At 45.8% G+C, this 19,920-nt stretch overlaps 1 protein-coding gene across 1 annotated transcript; it reads right to left on the bottom strand.

Annotated features, from left to right (window-relative positions):
• Positions 1–11,323: 11,323 nt before the first annotated feature.
• On the bottom strand, positions 11,324–19,696 carry LOC135287698 (TOG array regulator of axonemal microtubules protein 2-like). Its single transcript, XM_064400922.1, has 5 exons — positions 18,738–19,696; positions 17,654–17,757; positions 16,076–16,280; positions 14,686–14,902; positions 11,324–13,601 (listed from the first exon to the last, which is right to left on the bottom strand). Exons 1-5 carry the CDS (start codon positions 18,948–18,950, stop codon positions 13,114–13,116), a joined length of 1,227 nt encoding a protein of 408 aa, XP_064256992.1. The 5' UTR covers positions 18,951–19,696; the 3' UTR covers positions 11,324–13,113.
• Positions 19,697–19,920: the final 224 nt, after the last annotated feature.

Here is a 19,920-nt window from a genome sequence, read left to right as displayed (position 1 = left end):
CTCAGCTCGTGGGGTGTACCTTCTCTCTCCATCTGGGGAACGTCTGCGTCGGGTACCAGAACCTCTGATCTGTACTGCCGAGATTTGGAGAAGGTCTTCTTTAATCTCCTCTCTGAGCTTCTTATGATTCTCCTCTATCTTATCCTCTAATCTCTGCAGACGTGTTTCCACCGCTGCGATTCTGGCATGTGTTGGGCTCATGTACAGCATCTGCATAAGCTCGGAGCTTCTTTGCCATGTCAAGCATGGTCTCATCCCTGTCATCCCGCTTCATGATAGCTAGAGCAGAAGCATATTCATGTGGCCCAAGTCGTACCAGTTTTCGCCACATCACAGATGTGCATGGTACCAAGTCTGGATTCCTAGTTGTTGTGTCATCTGAGAAGATAATCTCAGCCACTGCCATTTCTCTCAGGCATTGAATCCCTTGTTCTGTGGTCTTCCACTGTGTTTGCTGCATGTAGAGATCATAGGCACACAGGTATCTTTGCGCTACACTGTCCAAGACCCGTGCCCAGAGGCTGTGAGGGTTAGCCCCCCTCATCATGCCTTGGTCGATGACAGGATCATGTGACAGGGATCCCAAATTCCTCGCTTCTGTGCCGTCCAGAATTGTAGCCTCACTTGCAGCATCCCAAAGATGGACTAACCAGCTAATTATGGATTCATCAGATCATCGGGTGTATACCCTTCCTTAGGCCACGCAGGTCCTTCAGGGAGAAGGACTCAATATTGGCTTCTGATCTTGTGGCAGTTGCTTTGACTCCTGATTTTATGTCAGGAAATGTTGAGGGTCCTTCTCCTGCATCATCATCATCATCATCCACTGGTCGATCGGTCTTGTCTGTGCACTTCCCTCTTCTAGTGCTAGTAGCAACAGCCATTGGTTGAGGCTTATTGTATGGTTTAACTGCTGGCTTAGGCTCACTATGTGGTTTAGCTGCTGGCTTTGAGCCTGGGGTGTTGGCTGCAGCCTGAGTGACTGCGATAGCTCTTGATGTATCTCCCTGCCCTCTTTCTTCTGTCTGCTGCCCTAGAGTATCTAGCAGTGTGTGATAAGCATATGCTAGGGCTTAGCTCACTGCAATGATCTTTTTCTCCTTAGGGTCATTATGATATTTCTCTTTCAGATATTTCTTCACCGTAGCTGGGTTCTGAATTTGTTCATGGGGAAAGTCCCAGACTATAGGGTCAGAGAATTCTTTCAGGATTTGGCCCATATTTTCCCATTCTCCACCCCACTCAGGATTCTCCACATGTGGGTCTACTTCTGGGTCAGGGGTCTCATCAGCCCTTCTAGACATCTCAGCCCTCATTCTAGAGAAGCTGCAGACCATATAGAGGAAGCCTACTAGATTAAATACCAGAAAGATGGTGTCTTTAACATTCAGGGGAAACTGAACATTCTCCAAAAGTGACGTAACAGATTCAAAGGAGAAGAAGGAAAGGAAAGGCTGGAAAGCCTCATTCCCCGCTCCTCCTCTAACTAGCTGGGTGTAATTACTAATAAATTCTCAAAACATACTGTTAGAACTGGGATGCAGGGTAGGACAAAGAAACCATAAACCACACATATCGTAAACAGATGCCAGTATCTTTGTAAACGCCCTATAAATCATTATCACCAAGGCCAGCACAATAGCTAATCTAATCCGTGTCTTTTTACTGGAAAAACTACATGATAGGGACAATAATTTTAGTGACCAGAAAGGTATTGAAACCTCAAAAAGGTCTGGAGACCAGAGCCACATAAAGGCCTCCCCAAGAGACATTACAAATTCAAACAACATGGCTACTGGGTACTTTAACTTACTACACAGCAAGCATAACCAACCCGCGATCAATAAAGGGGTTTTTCTACTTTCTCAAGCCCTACATTGGGCGCCACTACCTGTATTTGTCCTGGTTTAGGGCAAGTTTGGGAGATAACTCTTAAAGGGGCTTCTCTACAAAAGCAGATTCAATTGCCTTTCTTTTTTCTAACTGGTTCGGGAGAAAATATTTCTTTGGAGAAAAAGTGGAAAGAAACCTGTTTATTAAACAGTGGAACCCAAACAATATTAAACAATAAAACTTCTCACTGCTCAAAAAAAAAAAAGCAAACTCAGAACAGTCCCCTCCCCGAATTGCAGCTCGGCTCACTCAGTCTTTGATCAGTCTCTCTGGTGCTGGAAACGCCGCGGCCCAGGCCCGGCCAGGGGGGCCACAGGTGGAGCTGTTGGTGTTCTTTTGGGTGTTCAGTCTAGAGCAGGCTTGAACAGGTCTAAGAAAAAAGGAAAAAAAATACAGTCTAGGGAACTTCTTTGCCTCAGCTAGCTAAAACTAACTAAAAGTAAAAAAAAAAAAAAAAAAGGAAAAAGGAGTTCTGTCCGGTTGTTTGTACATCTGCAGAAAACACAGTTTAGGAGCAGGAATGTGGAGGAGTGAGAGCAGTCTGAAAACAAACTGTGCGCTTCTTCCCTCCCCTCTTCACTGTCTGGGAGAGTCTTAAAGGTGTAAAACTTATTATTTGGTATAAACAGAACAAGATGATTGGGGATAAAAGCATTATATAGTCAACTCAGGACATGTAGTTAAAAACATTTTGTGGATTTTAATTGTAATTTTTATTTTGTTTTGCTTACATTTTCATGGTTTTTACGCTTTTGTAAAAAAGCCATGGGAGAAGCCTTTTTAATGAATAAAGGTAGTGGAGTTGTGAAGGCCAGTGGGCCAACAGGGAAAAGTCTACAACTGTCCCCTGGATGGAAAACCCCTCAAGCAATAACCACTCTTGTCAAGGTGAGAAGAAAGGCTTCTTCCAGCATGCCTTGCTGTGATATGCAGATTTAATGTATCCCATTGGCCCTTCCCACTCTCTCCACCCCTGTGCCCTCATCCCATTGGCCCTGGTGTACTGTCCCGCCCCTCAAGAACCCTATATAAAGCTGTGCTTTCCCTGCCTGAGTGGCTCCTAGTCCCCAGACTTTCCTGAAGAAGAAGCTCAATGAAGGCTCTCCTTGGAACCCCACACAAAGACCCCATCTCTCTTTCTGTGTTGCCTGGATCTCAGAAGAGCAGAAATCACCCTGCATGAGCGCAGTCGTGCCTTGTGCTCCTGAGGAGTCTTTTCCAAGACACTTCTTTGGGAAGGTACTCTAGACAGCCACCCACCACGACAAGTGGTGCCCAGCGTGAGGCAGCAATGCTAAGGGCCCTGAGGCCCTGATGATCATTGATTGCCAAGGTACCAGACACACTCCCCTTGGTAAGAAAGGAGAAGAGCTGAGCATCAGAGGCAGCAGAGAGCGGGTCAAGACCAACAGCCCCATAAGTCTTTTTTTTAAAAGTGCTGTCAAGCTAGGACAATTTTATAAAGAAGACCCAGGTCTCATCCCCAAGAGCTTTCAGGCCAAGATTGCAGGAACCCCCAGTCCTGGTGTTGCGTGGGGGAAAGTTTACAGGGACAAAGATAAAGATGGGAACAATAATTACAAAGGAAGAACAGGTCATTTATAAACATTTTAATTTATTTTTAGATTCTTAAGGGACAGAGTTTTCTAAATGGGATCTGAAAAGAATTGTTTGGTGGCTTTACAACACTTTTCCTGGTGCATCTGCAAGACTCCGTATTTACCATCAACTTTTGGGACCTAGTTTGTGTGAAGAACACTCACTATGGCACCTGAATTGCTGCCCATATCCTCTGCCATCCAAGAGACCTTACACCATCATGCAGCACATGGAGGCCTCCTGCCTTTGGTCACGTCTCCCATAAAACCCCTTCTAGCTTCTGCGAAGCTCCCCTTATTCTGCTCCTCTCTGATTTTCCCATACCCTCCCCAGTCCCTGATCTGGAGTAGTGTTGGCCATGCCATCCCAGACCCTCCTTTTCAAGATGGTAATGGTCACACCACCTTGAAACTGTTTTCCAGCTCTTCACCTTCTCTTCCTGGCTCTGATCTCGCCTCTGGCTCTGCCTCTTCTCCCGAATGCACCATCTCTGGAGGCTCTGACCGTTCCACCATAGGGCACGTCTCTTCTAGGGAAGATGGAACCAGAGACCCCGCTCCGGAAACCATTCTTTTTTTTACTCCGCCAAAATGGTGGCGCCCATAACCCCCCGACTGGACCCCCAGACAACTTGCTACAGTTACCCAACATACAACATCAGGGCTTCCACTCTCTCTCCTGAGAGTGTCTCCCCCTTAGTTGCCTCCACCAGCACCATACAGCCCCTGTAAAGCCAGGCTGATCCATCAGACAGTTTGGGACATGTGTTCCAGTGTCGAGAGCCTCCTTTAAATGCAGCCATTGCATCTGGACTCCCCAAAGAAACTTCATATTCAATGAATTTATGCCTGCGCCAGTGATCACCGCCATGGATTGCAGTGGCAGGCATCTCCAGCATGCTGTGGCAAACTGCATTCAACAAAGTTTGACACCTAGAGCTCCCAAGCGCCGCCAGCAGAGGAGAAATCATCACCAAGCCTGCTCCAGACAGCAAATTAATGTAACTGTACAAGTTTTCTATAGAAATCATAACACTTCCCCTTTTATTCCTCCTTCCTGGTAAATATATTTTCAGTTGTATTTAGATAATTTTAAGTTTAACCAAGTTCTAGATCACCTTGAAGATATGTTTGTTTGATTAACCTTTTACAGATCCCCAGTCTTCATTAAAAAGGAGTAACTTGATTTAATAGTATTAATTGAAGTGATGTAAGCTATTCAATACCAGTACTATTATTTTGTTGGTTAAAGTTGATTTAGTTTTTACAGACTGTTATTATCTCTTTCAATTTTAATATATACAAAAATGTAAATAGTTCTCAACTAAAGTTACAAGAATTTAATATGACAGAAACAATCCTAACTCCCATTATTCATGTTAAATCTTTAAATGCCTCTATTTTAATTAATTGGAAAAATCAAGTTTTTAGAATGCACTCTTTATACCCTGTCTATTGTCCTTTCTGCAAGGAACCCCGCAGAAAGACAATTGCAAAAGTATGTGTCAGTCATAGGTTAAGAAGGAAGCTTCCTTTTTTTGGGAAGCTGTGATTAAAGCAATCAGTGCTTAGATTTGAATATTGGCACTTAGCTTGGCCACTGAAGGTATGGAGTGCCTTTGAGAACACCAGGGGTGAAAAGAGCAGAGAACTCCTAAGAGAACTTTCTTGGTCCCAGTCCGTGAAGCAAGTCAGACCTTCCCTACCCAGCCAGGGCTGGGTGGGGGAGGCGAAGCCTTGCGGCTGGGTGAAGTAGGCCGGAGCTTCAGGCAAAGGAGGGGAGGTGAAGGCCTTGTGAGATGGAAAAGTGGAACAGCCCTGAAAAGCATTGAGCCACCCCCTACTCCCCAGGAGAGAGAGAGAGCCAGTGCCTGTGCTGCCTTAAAATTCAATATCACAGCCTGACAGCACAGCCAGCCAGAAGGAGAAGTAAGGGATGTGGCACAAAAAAAGTGCCCAGCAGCCGTGGGAGTTCTGATTGTAAGACAAGGAGTGATAGTATAGAGTACTTGAAAGACTGTTAAAGGGAAGAGAAAGAGGAAAAAAAGGAAAAAGAAAAGAGAGACAGTGAGAGTGAGAAAAAAGGACTAGTTTACTTAGATTAACGGCATTAAGTTGAGAACAAAGAAATGAAAGAAAAGACTTTCCTTAAGTGTTACTTTGATTATTACCTTAAACTTATTTTCTTACCTATACCTTTCAATCTTTACATATGTCAAAATTATTTTCTTGTATGTACCCCTTTCATGTTTAATCTTTCCATTAAGATTCTTTATTGTCTGAAGTTTAGCTAAAATTATCAGTTCTATAATTGTTATTGTCTTGTTAATAGTGTTTCACTGTTCATTATTATGTCCCCGGGAATCCCTTTATGAGTTGTCCTAATGCCTCTAGAAGTTACCCCATAAGTATGAAGGAATTTAAGTTGAAGAGTATTCTGGGGCCATAACTTAAAGATTGTTCTCCTGTTTCTAAAAGAAATAAAAAAGGGGGAGTTGTTTTGTGCCCCCGCCCCAGGTGGCAGGGATTCTACCCAGACAGACAGCATCGGTTGAGGGGTGTGATTTAAAGAAGATTCCACCCCTCCACCCTGTGGGGCATGTCCCTGGAAGTCCGGAAAAAGGCATTCCACTCCATCTTGTCAAAGAAGGAATGGCTCCAGAATGTTCTTCCTTTCCTGTACCCCCATTGGTTTCAATTCTACTGCAATGTCCTCACCTTAGTTTTTTCCATTGGCTGTCCTCCTGGATCCACCCATTTGCAGTCCCCTGCTCCTTCTGCTATTGGACCCTGACCCTAAATGCCACCCCTAGCCTGTCATATAAAACCCATGACTACCCCCTTGTTTCTTGTCTTGGTCGCTGGCACAATAAAGGATCGAGGCTTTTGCTAAAGCAAGAAGCATCCTGTTGCCTGCCTTTCCCTGTTGGTCATCGGTGCCTGCCTGAGGTCTGAGACTCCAGGGCCCAGGGGAGTTGTTGCAGCACAGGCCCCATCCCACTCAATTTGGAATTTTAGGAGGTGGCAGGCCATGGGGGGCCACAGGCCCCTGGGCTGGATGCAGGTCCCTGGACACGAATGCCAGCCGTTTTTCATGGGCAACAAAACTGACCAGGCCAGTTTCCTGATGTCCTTTCCAGGAGGTGCTTCCCACTGCCAGGGCAGCCTGAGCTTTAGGTGGTACCAGGTTGCCTCTGGGAGACATCCTGCGCTGTCTGGGATTTCAGGAGGCAGCAGACTAGTTGGGGCCACAGGCCCCTTGGCTGAATGCAGGCCATTTTCCATTGGAAACAAAACTCACCACCCCAGTTTCATGGTGTCACTTTGCAAGAGGCACTTGGCACTGCCAGGGCAACCCGAGTTGGAGGTGCTGGCAGCTTGGGTCTGGGAGACATCCTGTGGCATTTGGGATTTTAGGAGGCAGCAGCCCACTTGGGGTCACAGGCCTCTGGACATGAATGCCAGTGGAGGAAAGATATAATGTTAAAAGCATGGCCCAGGCAATGCTCCTTTGACAAGTTCTGCCCTGAGCTTTCCTTAGGAAGATCTGAAATGTTCAATGTCACCAGCAAAAGCTCCTGCAATGGCTGCTCGCCATCAGAGCAGGGCTGTCAGCTGTGAAACAAGTGCTGCCACAAGCAGCAGCTTACCCAGGGCAGCAAATCAAGAGCTAGGAAGGAGCTGATCTGAAGGCCAAACCTCCTTAGCTCCTTCTAAAAGAGCTGGAACAGTTCCTCATTCCAGTGCGGTGGAATGCTGGGCACCACAGTTCTCGGTGAGAACTGGGCACAAGTTTTCGCTCACTGAGTGCTGTGATGGTTTCTGGAGGAGCTCTGGGCTCCTGTGCGTGCTGGCCACAATAAGGAGAGAAGGAATCAAGTGCACTGACACACCTTTGCCTTGAGCATAACCCAGCCTGGACCAAACACACTGAAAGGTTTCCCCCTGTCTCAAAATGGCAGGTCCACTGTTTGACAACTCAGGTTGGTTTGGTGTCAAGGAATTTCCCTGAGAAATACTCAGTTTGTCTTCCTCTCTGCCTTTCCCTCAGCAGCCTTGGGGATGCTCCTATGTGAAGCCATCTGTCTCACAGAGTTTGAGACAACTTAAAACAGGATACTGTGCAATAAGTCGTCTCCTCTAAACTGTTGCAACAATCCCTTTCCTGCAATAGGAAATTATTACTAATAGATGAAAGTGGAAAAAAACCCCAACATTTTATTAACAAACAGATCCCCCTATGACACGTGTTACCAGGAGCCGGGATCTCTCTCAGGAAGAACAGGAGCTGTCATGGAGTAGTTCTAGCAGCTGATGAAAGCTCGGTGGCTTGTCTGGCATAAACTTTCTGCCAGTGGCAGAGCTCCATGGAACAGTCACAGCAGGTGAAGCAGCTGGGCTGGAGCCCCTCAGTGCCTTTTCTCCCTGGCGTGGCTCAGCTCACAGACTCTTGGGCTGGGAGCGGGGCTGCTCCACTTCTGCCAGCACCATGTCCCTGGGCTTGGACAAACAGTTTTCTGCTAGGAGAGCCCTGCACTCTGTTCCACATCTCTTTCAAACAGGCCCAAACCAACTCCAAACACTCAGTCTACAGCAGCTTTTCACAATGCGCTGCAGAAATCCAGGACTGCTGCAAGTGTTGGAAGGCTCTTGTCTTGTTCCTGCCAGCAGAATTCTCTGTGATTTTATGCAATTTTATTCAGATGCAACAGGAGAACTGAGGTTTTTTATTAAAATATTCCATAATGAGTAACAAGCCTCGGGAGCATGAGGTGCAGAACTGACATGTGAAAGCATGAGCATATCCTCCAAAGTGGTCAGTTTAATTGTCCATTTTATTACTCTTCTATTTACTCCACACTAATAAGGAAACGCAAGCTTTGCTTGGAGGCAAAGCAGGCATGGGATACACTAGGATCCCTCGCAGGTTCACCAGGGCTGGCAGTGACAAAGCAGACAGACTGCTTCACTGAGAACCACTACAGAGCTACATCCCTATGTGCTTTTAAGTAGCATGGTATTATTAAGAGCTCCTTTTCTGCATGAGATTCAAAAAGGAGGTACCAAATGATCTTCATGCAAGCATGCAGTAAAGACCTGATCCTGCTATCCTAATGAGGCTTTTGCTTTGGCAATTACACCCTTCCCATTCATCTTTTGAGGCAGACACTTGCGGTCTTCCCCTACACCCTTGCAAGGCTGGCAGTTGCTGCTTCCCATTTCCTGTTCTTCCCTAGAGCCAGTACAGTGGCTGCTTTGAAACAAAAAGCCCTGAGATCTGGGTAGCTTGAAGGAGCATGAAATGCTAATTGAGTGTTCATGGTGGTCATACCCAGGTCTGCACTTCCCAGTGCTCTGAAGCAGCAGCAGGAGGACTGTGCATCATTCCTGTTGGTGGATGTTCATGTTTCTGGTGTGCAAGAGCAATGACTTGAGGAGGGACAAAAATGCCCCAATTCAAACAGTGGCTGTGCAAGGAGATGTGAAGTTTCACTGCCTTTTCTAGGATATTTTACAAAGATCTAAGAGAATATTGTGGCATTGAGTAGGTCCCTAATTTTGTCTCCAGAGAAATCCCCAAAGGCCACATTCACTCTGCTGGTGATGGCAACCCCACAAACTCACGGGCTAGTTTTCCCTGCAACATGCCACCCTGCCTGGGCTTTACTAGGCCAGGACTAGACCCATAGCTAAGCAAACACATGCAGCCAGGTGACATAGAATTTTTCTTTCAGAAGACCTAATTAACACAATCCCATGCCGTTTCTTCTGTAACATCAGAAGCTGGCAACCATGAGAACTTTGCTGGCAAAAGGTTACATTTTGCACTGGGCCTAGAAGTGTTTTTCCCTAAGGCAAAGCAAAGTGAAATGTGAAGTTCAAAAGCTTCAAATGCCTATGAAAGAAAACTGTGGAATAATTTCTGGAAAGGCAGCATTGTCAATGATCATGCAGCCCAGCAACAGCTGGAGCTGCATCCAGAATTGCTTCTTCCAGCTGTGCAGGAATTCATTTCAGTGGCAAACACTGTTCCATGATGAACAAATTGTCCCCTAGCTCTGGGCTGAATGGCACCCAGGCTGCAGTACAGATTTGAGGAACCCTTGTCACTTGTTATTGGCCTCCCAGTGCACTCATCCTTCTGCAAACAAGGTGCAAACAACACAGCTGGGCTGCTGTCCTGGGTAAATATACATACAGACGGTTTTTCCAAATCAGTGCATCTTTTCCCAGTGAAAGACACGAATTCTTCTTACCTATGAAATTGTGATTGAAGACACCTGTGAGCCAGATCTGTGTGAGACTGCAAAGGAGCAAAACTTTGGGGTTTGGACACACTTCTCTTTGTTTCTTTTCTCCGGCCTTTTCTGAGCACAGAACACACCTATGTAGAAAGCTTTTGACTATACAGGATCTTTTGGATCCATTGTCCCCCAAATAAGTCAACAGGTGGCCCTGTCATAATGCCAAGTAACAAAGAGCAGCACAAATGACAGCAAGAAAACATGGCCAAAGAGGAAGAGGAGAGGCCCAGTGAGGAGGAAAGGATGTGGTGAGACACCGGCTCATTGAGTGAGCTGCACTCCCATAATCTCTAGGCTAGCAGGACCTGGTCTCACATTCTTCTCCTGGTTTATTTAAATTTGATTTATTTATTTACTTTTTTTTCATCATCAGTATAAAATCTATACAATTAAAAATATGTAATCAAGATTTAAAGATACAATCAAAACACATTTATTCAAAACTACATCTAAGGATCAGAACATATATGCATCTGTAACTACGAAACCTAACACATAAATCCTATTCTTCAAACAATCTTCATACAGGCAGCAGCTTCTTCCTGAACTTGGAGAAAAGAGATCTCTGTACAGCAGGCAAGGACTTTGTGGGTAAGGCACCATGGGAATTGTCCAGAGGAACCTTCTCGGTAAGACTGTAACCAGTCCGATTTGCAAAATGGAGACACAAAATTTAACAGGGGCCACAATGCAAACCTAAAGCAGCTAAAGCTCCATATCTCATGGGACAGACTTCCTGCAAACTTCTAAACAGCTGCACAGGGAAACATGCTCCTGCTGGCAGATACTTGAGGCAGGCCAAGGGAAAACCCTGGCCCACTTCCACAGGGCTGCCACAGGAGCACCCTGGCCTCTGGGCTGCCCTGGGACAGCAGGGAGCCCAGAGCCCTGTGCTCTCCAGCAATGGCTCAGCTGCACATGCACCCTCCTGCTCCTCTGCCTGCCCCACACCTGAGCAGCCCTCCAGCTCCACGGGGCACTGGGAGCAGCACAGCTCATTGCAGGGGCACATGCAGGGCACAGCTGTTCATTGGCAATGTGCACAGGCTCGCTGGGCTGCCACAAGACCCTTCCTCCCACCAGAGATTGGCCCAGCTCCCCCCTCACCTCTGTGTGAGGCTGAGCCATGATCAGCCTTCACCTTGTCCTCAGTCTGGAGTTGCTTCAGGCCCCCCATGCCATGACTAGGAAGGGCGATGGAGAGAGAGGGGGCAGGTGCACACCCTTCCTTAGCATTTGGTCTCTTTTGGCACAGCTAACAAGGCAGATCTGGAGGTGTCCAACTCAGCACGTTGTCATCTCTCTGGAGAACATCATGCCTTCACCAGCCCAACATTTTGGAGAGGTTTTCCCGCACATGTGGAGGTTGGCTGGCAGCACATCTCTTCAGCTTGGTGCCCATCACCTTGTGGAGGGCAGAGGCAAGCTTGGTGGCCACAGTGCAGACATTGGCGCTTCGCACCGGCAGCGCCTTGTTCTCCAGGAAGGACCAGAGCACGGGCAGGGCGTCGTGCTGGACCACTTCAGGGCTCCTGGCATAAACCCACTCCACAAGCACTGCCGGGAGAGAGACACAGCTTCTCAACCATCAGCCTCAATGCAAACAGGGATCTACCTCTGCATTTGCTAATTGGAAGCCTTCTGGCTAAGATCAGCAAAATAGCACAGAGCCCCATGATCCAGAAACGGGCAAAGCAGCTGATCATCCTGGAAACAGAACCACCAACCCCTCAGGACTAATTTCTCCAACCACAGCCTTGTCCCTGTGGCAGACTTTGTCCCTTTACTAAATTATTTCACATTATCTTTCTGCATGAGCAATGAATGAAATGTCCAGTTGCTTTTTATTTCCATTAAGAAGTTGTCTAAACCCACACTGAAGATTTGGAAATGCACCGTGGAGAGAAAATTGAGAGATTTCTAATAAAAGGGATGATTCCATTTTCATAACTTTGATGTCAAGTGCCAAACGTTTAATCTGGCTCTTCCCTTTGCTCAATGGCACACAGCAAAGGGCAGGATTAGAACACACCTCAAAACTCCTGCCCACCAGAGACGGCTGCTGCTTGACAGTTGGATTGGAAACATCAGTGACTAGCTGGTGTCTTTGGCAGAATGCTTCTGGGGCTTCCAACAAGCAGCTGTTTCAAACCTCAGGGTGCCTTAGAGAATTATCCAGACCCCATTGCTGTGGCATTTGAGCATCTCCACATTTTAATGCCATTTCCCCTCCCAATGTTAATGGCATTTTTTCTTATAATGTCCACTGACGTAGGGGCATAGAAAGAGCAAAATGCTACACAGGGGACTGAAATTCATCCAAAACACGAGTGTTTTCTCATATTGTCTCTGAAATCTGCTCTCTGCTCATTTTCTGAACCAAACTATATCACAGACAAAAATTTACTACCAACAGGCTCCTTGCATGGCAGATTTGGCTGAAAGATCAAATCCTGAAAAGCTCTGGAGACCATTCTTATTTTCTGATCAGGCAAAATGTTATCTAGTAGCCATTTATTATTCTGTGGTGGAAGAGACTTCATTTTCTCTATGCTTTTAATCCACTGGCAGTCATCAATATTAAAACAGCTCCTGAAAGTACCCAAACCCCAATTGTGCTAAGCAGGAAAAGGGTTATGGTACCCATTTTAACATGGGAATTCACTTGAGTTTAAATACAATTAAAGATATTGGTGACTATTGAAGGTAAGGAACAGCTGTCTCTTCCTACTAAATCTCAGAGAGAACATCTACTTTTTCTAAAGTAGTCCTAATTTATGTTTCATTCTTTTATTTGAAAAAGAGATCAAAAGATCTGTAAAACTAAATTCCCTGTTGCTGGAGATCTACTTTTTTCAAAGCTCTTTAAAAGGCCTTTGACATTCCCAATCGCTGAACATGCCCTTTTGAGATTCCTAATGGAGACACAAAGTGTATTAAACCTTGCATTCAAAGATGTTGGCCTAATTAGCAGTGGCTTTAGCCCCAGTTAAAGCAAGGCTATCAATTGTCTGCTCTACTACGTATTGAGATGATCATTTTCCCATTCCTTGGCTATTGCTGACATAGCAAGCCCCTCTGAGGAATCAATTATCAGCTGCATTTGTAACATTTGGGACAGTGCTGACACAGGCAGACACTGTTTGCACACCCTGAAATGCTCAGTCCAGTGCCACTTTGACAGCACAGGCAGGGAGCCTCAGCACTCTGCTTCTGCCCCTCTGCCCCCAAAGGCTGCCTTGCACTAAATCCCTGCCTCTAATACGTCTGTTGAGTTTTGACCTAAGCTGTGACCCCAGGCTCTGCACAGTTCAGCCTCAAAGCTTTCCAAGAGAAAAACAAGAGTTCTGTGAGGACAAAACAAACTGGTCCCCTGAAACAGCATTTGCCACCATTTTCCCGAAAAGATGACAGATGTCCCTGAGCTTCCAAGAGAGGGGCCAGCTGGGGTATTTTGAGCCCCTCCCTTTCCTGGAGCTGGGTTCTGAGATGCCCCAGTGGGAGCTCAGCCCCGAGGCCGAGCTCTGCCCCCATCTCAGATGCTGCACAGCTCTGCAGCAGCCAGGGAAACCTGCCAAATACACCTGCCTTGGGCACTGGGCAGGAGGGACAAGCTCAGCACCTCCTGGTTTGGAGGAGCTACTCTGCTGTCTGTTCACAGGCATTGCCTGTAAATACTCCCTGGGAAGACCTCTTGGCCTAGAAGGGGAGGCCATACCTGTGATACACTCCGTGACATCCAGCAGAGCTTGGCCACTCAGGTGATTCCAGTGGTAGCTGAACTCTTTCAGCAGTGATACTTTATCTACAAGTGAAACACATGTTTCTGCTCACTTTTCTGAGGCCATAGGACAAGGGACAGTGCAGAGGGAAAGGGCAGGGGCAACCCCATTCTATAAAATAAAGTACATTTCTGCTGGTTTTTGAATCCTTTTCTTCATTCCTTCCAGCCTGCTTGGCAGGGTTTTAAATTGCAAAAGAAAAGCTCTCCTTTCACATTTGTAAATGCAAAGTTGTCTGCTGTATCAGGAGCTATGTTAAAACATTTCCCATCAGGGACATCAAGAGTTCAGTCACATGTAAGTAGTGAAATGGTTTTGCATCCCAGAGCAAAAAGGAAGAACCCCATACTTGGGACACAGAAAGGCACCGAGTCAGGCAGTTCCTGAGTTCACAGAGCAGCTGAGGAGGAGAAAGTGGCAACTCCCCTTGAACACCTGCCTCTTCAACACTCCTATTTTCAGGCACATTTCCCCAGTGTGGCATTTTCAGAGCTGACATAAATCTGTGTGGCAAAGGAATTTAGAGCAGCCTTTGCCTATGTAGTTAACTGCTGTAGACATCTTGCCCCATGCAAAACAACATGTGGAACAGGGCACCATTGACAGCTGGGTTTATACCTATTTGTTATAAAGAAATGAACTTGGCAAATCCTAAGTTCCCCTTTGAAAATACAAGACAAAGAAGAAAAGGGGTAAATAGGCAGCTAATGCCTATCATGTAGAGCATTCCCGGTGGCTGCTCTGCAGGAGCTCTGATGGGTCACTCTCCCTTCATGCCAAGAGCAAAGCTATTCATTTGGGAAGTCAAACGGGACCCAAGCAAACTCCAAACCCCCTTTGCCTCTGAATTGCAGCAAAGCTGTAGTCTGGGACTTGCTCTTCAGACAGGCAGCACAGAGCCAAGGGCTCCTGGGACTTTTGGGAAATGCTGATCACGTTCAAGCCTGTTGGGGGACTGGTGCATAAGGACTGCACCTGCACAGCTTCTGGGGGATGCCAGCTGGAGCTTTCCACAGACAACAGCAGCTATCAAGGCACTCAGCACTCTCTTGTGTCGGAGAGACAGAGACACAGGTGAGGAGAGTCCATGCCAGGGCTCAGCCTTACCTAAATGAGCAATGGATTCTTCCAGTGCTTTCACAGCTGCGGCACGAACCCTGGGATCCTTGGAGTTCAGGTTCTTCGTTATTCCTTCCACCAAATCAATGATCACCGGGTTCAAGGCATCTTTCAGGACACCTGTGATTTCAGCTAGCACGTCCAGCGCCTTCTGCTTCACTTTCTTGTGGCTGTCAGATATTCTCAGGACAAAATATTCAAAAATCTGTGAAGAGAACAAACAACATGAAAGCTGGATTCACATGTCCTTGTTTGAAGAGTGGATGTAGCAGTCAGCAATGTAAAAGATGAGAGTGATCCTTTCTGCCAGGTCAGCAATTGCTTGCACAATTTCACTCTTTTCCTGTGGGCCACTCACTGGAATGGTGGCGCAACCTCATGCTGCTAGAAAGATTTTCTTCTGTTTTTAAGAGGTTTGGTTGGGGACAGAATAATTCCTATGGTATTTCTCTCCATCTATAAATCATTAAATCCATTCCATTTCTTCATGCTAAAGACTACCTTTGCTTTAGAAGTATGGAAGCAGATGTTTACAATGCCCGGTTTTCTATACAGTTGCCTCAAGTACTGAGGGCAATTAGGATTTTGCCAAAACTACGGCTGGAGGAGATCTAAGTTTTCTTTTGTTTGTCTCAGCGGCAGTATCTGGAGAAGTGCAGGGCTCTGATCAACTCTTCCAGGATGCAGACCATTTCTCTAAGCAACAGGTAGACTTCTGGAATTTAATGAGCTGTACAGCCCTCATTAGAGCAGGTTCAGTCCCTTGACAGACACATCATCAGGCACCTTTTCTTGGAGAAAGGGGAAAAGCAGCTACTGGGAGGAGATGGCAGAGATGAGTCCTTAGCTGTTTTCCTCCTTTTCCAAGGAGAAAAAAAGACCCCCCAAGAAGGGTGAGCACTGTCTTTACCAAGAGGAATAGGAACAAGGATGGAAATGAGAGCCAGAGTTGTGCCTGTGCAAGACTAGATGGAGTATATGGAAGTATTCTTAAAAAAAACCTGGGTTTAAACCAACCCAGTCTGATCTTCTCTTCCCTAGGTAAACCCATTTTTGGTCTAGAGAATAATTGCCATGCTTTCAGTGGCTGGATTGCCTTCACTTAACCCAGCTGGGAGTAGGAGAGAGCAGCAGTCACACCAGCAGAAAATTCTGTCATCATCTGATGAACAGCATCAATAGGCACCTGGCAGACGTATACAGCTGGACTGAAATAACTTGTCCTGAAGCCTGGACCTGCATTAAATTTGTCTGGGTAAGAGGGACCAGCATGTCCCAAACAGCCAGGATGGAATGCCAAGACACACTGAATTAACTTTACTGCTACAGGCTTAGGAAAGGAGCTAAAGGAAAGGAGCAATGAAGATACCCTACATACTTGGACAATGTTAGTGGAGATGAGCTGGGGGCTGGTTTTGCACAGGTCTTGGAGGAGTGACACTCCTTCCATGCGCGTCTGAAACCCCTTGGCCTCCAGGAGATTGTAAAGCTTCTGGAGCAGCTCTGTTTCTTCCTCAACCGGAGGTAACGTGACCTGGGCTTGTGCACGGTGTAGGAGGCATCCATCAGAGGAAGATTTCACCCTGGAAAATAAAACCAAATGAGGACCTGTTGGTGATAATACCTTCAGTTAATTGTGAGAAAAACATTTTCAGGAGCTTTCCTCATTATGTGATTTCAAGCTGGAAAGTCATGAGGCTCTGAAAAACAACGTGGACCTAATGACAATCATTTTGGGAGACAATCTGCAAGGAACGTTCTCACCAGTGCTCACTCAGGAAAAGCAAGGATAAGATGCATCTGATCTATCTTCAGATGGCTGCCAAGGCACACAGGTCACATTGCTTTGTGGAGAAAGAGACACACTACTTCCAAGTTTAAGTGGCTCCTCATATGGGATGTGTGTGTCTTATAATATGGAAACTCATCACTCTGGAGAAGTGTCTCTACAACCAGGCATGACAATCTGCAAAAATAGCTCAGATGCATCTGAACAGATGAACAGGGCCATATGTGAAGGATTCAGAAAACCAGTAACAGAGATAAAAACAAAAGCCAGACACCCCAGACCTACACTCACATTTCATTTGCTTCCCTAGAGACTAGATCCACAGCTTAACAACCCCCCTGGGAACAATTCTCCTGGATCAACCTGTCTCTTCCATGAGCATGGAAAGATGCTAGCTATGCTACTGAGGCATGTGGTCACTTTCCTGCCACTGCTGAGCGTGACAGAGCTAAATAAATCCCCTCTGTGATCAGAGGAGAACAGGTACAAGTAGCTCTGCAACTGCCGTGAAGAGACAGCAAGGACCAAATTCCTGTCTTAAATGCTGATTGCAGCACAGGATGAAATAAACCAAACATGCTGTCTCCATCAAGCAAATCAGATGAAGGACAGGAATATCAAGACAAAAAGTCCACATTGAGACACCTGTTGCCTGAAGTTGATCAGGAATTGCATTGCTACTTACTACTCAAACTTGATACTGTTTCAGGGTAAGAAAACCATAATTCAGCCAGGCCAAACCACATGCATGAGAACTGCATCTTTGTGGAATGGCATCCTGCTTCTAGACTGGGACTTCTCATCAAAACACCCATGTGGAAAAGACTCCACTCAGATGAAAAAAAAGCCCTGGTTGAATTTCCTTGTCCCAAGTCAGGCAGCAGAAACTTGGCCCTGTCACAGCCTCCATACCACTGCCCTTGCCACTGCACTGGATCGTCTGAGTTGCAACCAATGGGGTCTTCTTGTCTCCCAATTTTTGTGAAAACCCCTCCAGAGAAGTTGTGTTCAGCCTAATGCAGAAGTAGACTTTTTTTATCATAGAGCATTTGTAGGGAAAGAGAACAATCTGTGGCACTGGCCATCTCTGCCAGAAAGATTTTCCCGAGGAAGAGACATGTAAAGCTTGTCATGTGCTTTGTCACATCTGAATAAAGTGCTCAGTACCGTTTGCTAGAAGACAATGTGGCCTGGGGCTTCTTGGAGCCATCGATCCTCTTCTTCACCAGCTCCTTGACAGATGGGCGTTCAGCCTTCTGGTTTTCCATCCCCTACAAAGACATAGAGAAACCCCATCAATCTTTAGAGAATAAAATAGGAAATTCCCTGTTTAAAACACAAGTTAGAACCAGGATCACTGCTACCAAGGCTTAGGGAAACATTTCCTAACTTACAGATGGAAACAGCCCAGGGATTCAGTGATGCCAACTCTTTGTTTTCAATAGCCCAAGGCAGGTTATGGGTGCTACCAGACTGAGCAGCAGTCTAAAATCCCAAATTCATTAGTCTTGAGCATAAATGGGAATAATGCAAACTGGCAGGCAATGAGTGTTCGTAAACAACAGAAGCAACAGAAAAATCTGGACTCTCTGGGGGTTGGCCCATTGTGTTGGAAGGATTTGGTTCAACACTCACTCTCCCTCTGCCTGAACAAAGGCATGCTCCCTTCTGTAATGTCGATTAAAAAAATAAAATCCCCACCCCCCCCCCCCAAAAAAAAAAAAAACAAAAACAAAGGGGTTTCCACTGGATGCTGCTGAATTCACCAAGATTTTTCCAGTTCCACAGAGCTTGACAGCAGGGCAGTATTCCCAAAATACTGTAATTGTAGTAACTAGGATTGACTTGGCCATCTTTTGTAAATTTGGAAATTTTTAGTACTACTACTTCCAGTATCTTTTGCAAAGACTCTGTTCTCTTCAGAAGCACTATTCTCACTTAATTGCTTTACTGGGCAGAGGAGGGAGAGCATGGTGGGGGCTTACACTTAAATGTAAACCCATTTGCTCTCTTTCCCTTTCTTCTTTGTGAATGATATTGAAAATATTCAAACATTAGGGATGTTATTCCCTAATAACATCAATTTCTTTGTGGTCTGCAGATGAACAGGCTGAGGATTAACAGCTCATTCCCAGGAGAAAAATGATTCAGTAGTAGAGGAATGAGATCAAGACAGATTGGGGATGTTTGATCTCACATTAGCAGTGGCAATACTTGCACAAAGGAGACATTTCTCCTGCCAAGCACTTACTTTCTTCTTCATTCTTGTCAGAATATCTTCCAGGTCACTGGTGGAAAGAGATCGTTCCAAAAGCATTTTAAATTTTTGATGATTGAGCAACATCTTCACCATCTCCTGTCCATAATGCCTAAGGAAGGAAGGGAGGGAGGGAGGAAAGGAAAGAAAAGTGAACAAACAAAGGAAGAGTGTGAACAGAAGAGGCTTATACCTTAAATTCATCATGTGCAATCCTTGCACAAGAAGGCATTACCTACTCAGCAAAGAGGGAGATTTACCTCCAGTTGATACTGCACAGTGCTGTCAGATGAACACAGGAGGCAAGAGGAGAATGTGGGCAACAGAAAAATACCATTTCACTCTGAAACTGTGGATGTGCTCCTGTGGGATCAAAGGATCCCAGAGAACAAGCAAAACACATCTGCTTTGTTGTCAGAGCCTATTAGCAGTGTCTTGCTGCCATTGCACAATAATTTGCCTTTCTTTAACTGGCAGGGAAGCCAGGACAAAACACCTCATGCATCCTATTGATTATTCTATACTTTATGTATGCACAGGGGCAGTTAGTTGCTCTGGTGTTCTTGGCAGCTATTAATGGGAATTTCATCATCAGAGTAAGGGGACTTTGGTGGTTTGGGTTGATTTTGCCACTGGGAAACCACAGTTTTCTTCAAGAAGAAATTTGGAGGTCATTGAGCCACAGAAAACAGCATTCTAGAAATCTGCAGACCAAGTTCAGAAAGACTGAATATGTTGGCTAAAGACCCCTGAAATATTTCTAAGAAAGTCTGAAGTTAAGGAGAAATGGATGTTTGGGATCCTTCAGTGATAAATATTAGCCAACACTTTGGCTTTGTGTTGTGCACCCAAGGCCAAAGAAAACTGTTGGACTGGCTCATCTGAGCTCTTTTGATCTCAGTAAAGAATCCTTCAAGCCACAGGAAGTTGGCAATGCTCATTTCTGCTGGCCAACCTCAGGTTACCCAGTACAGTCATTTGCCCAGGCAAGCCAGAGCAATGGTCACAGCACCAAGGCTGACAGAGCTCCAGAAGCCTTTGGACAATGCTCTCAAGCACATGCAGTGACTCTTGGGGTCACTGCACATGGGGAGATGGACTCGATGACCCTGATGGGTCCCTTCCAACTCAGCATATTCCATGCTTCTATGACCCTTATTCACACAGTGAGGGAACT

Source organism: Passer domesticus, chromosome 30 (genome assembly GCF_036417665.1).
Source record: "Passer domesticus isolate bPasDom1 chromosome 30, bPasDom1.hap1, whole genome shotgun sequence".
Lineage (NCBI taxonomy): Eukaryota > Metazoa > Chordata > Aves > Passeriformes > Passeridae > Passer > Passer domesticus.
The sequence above is the reverse complement of the archived record's forward strand: the minus strand, read 5'-3'. Positions and strand labels throughout refer to the sequence as shown.

Excerpts from the sequence above, each read along its gene's own strand:
- LOC135287698 (XM_064400922.1), bottom strand. The coding sequence starts at position 18,950 with ATGATGAATTTAAGGTATAAGCCTCTTCTGTTCACACTCTTCCTTTGT. Across the intron at positions 17,758-18,737 it reads TGACAAGAATGAAGAAGAAA|GGGATGGAAAACCAGAAGGC; the intron begins GTAAGTGCTTGG and ends ATGTCTTTGTAG. Across the intron at positions 14,903-16,075 it reads TCTCCACTAACATTGTCCAA|ATTTTTGAATATTTTGTCCT; the intron begins GTATGTAGGGTA and ends TTCTCTTCACAG.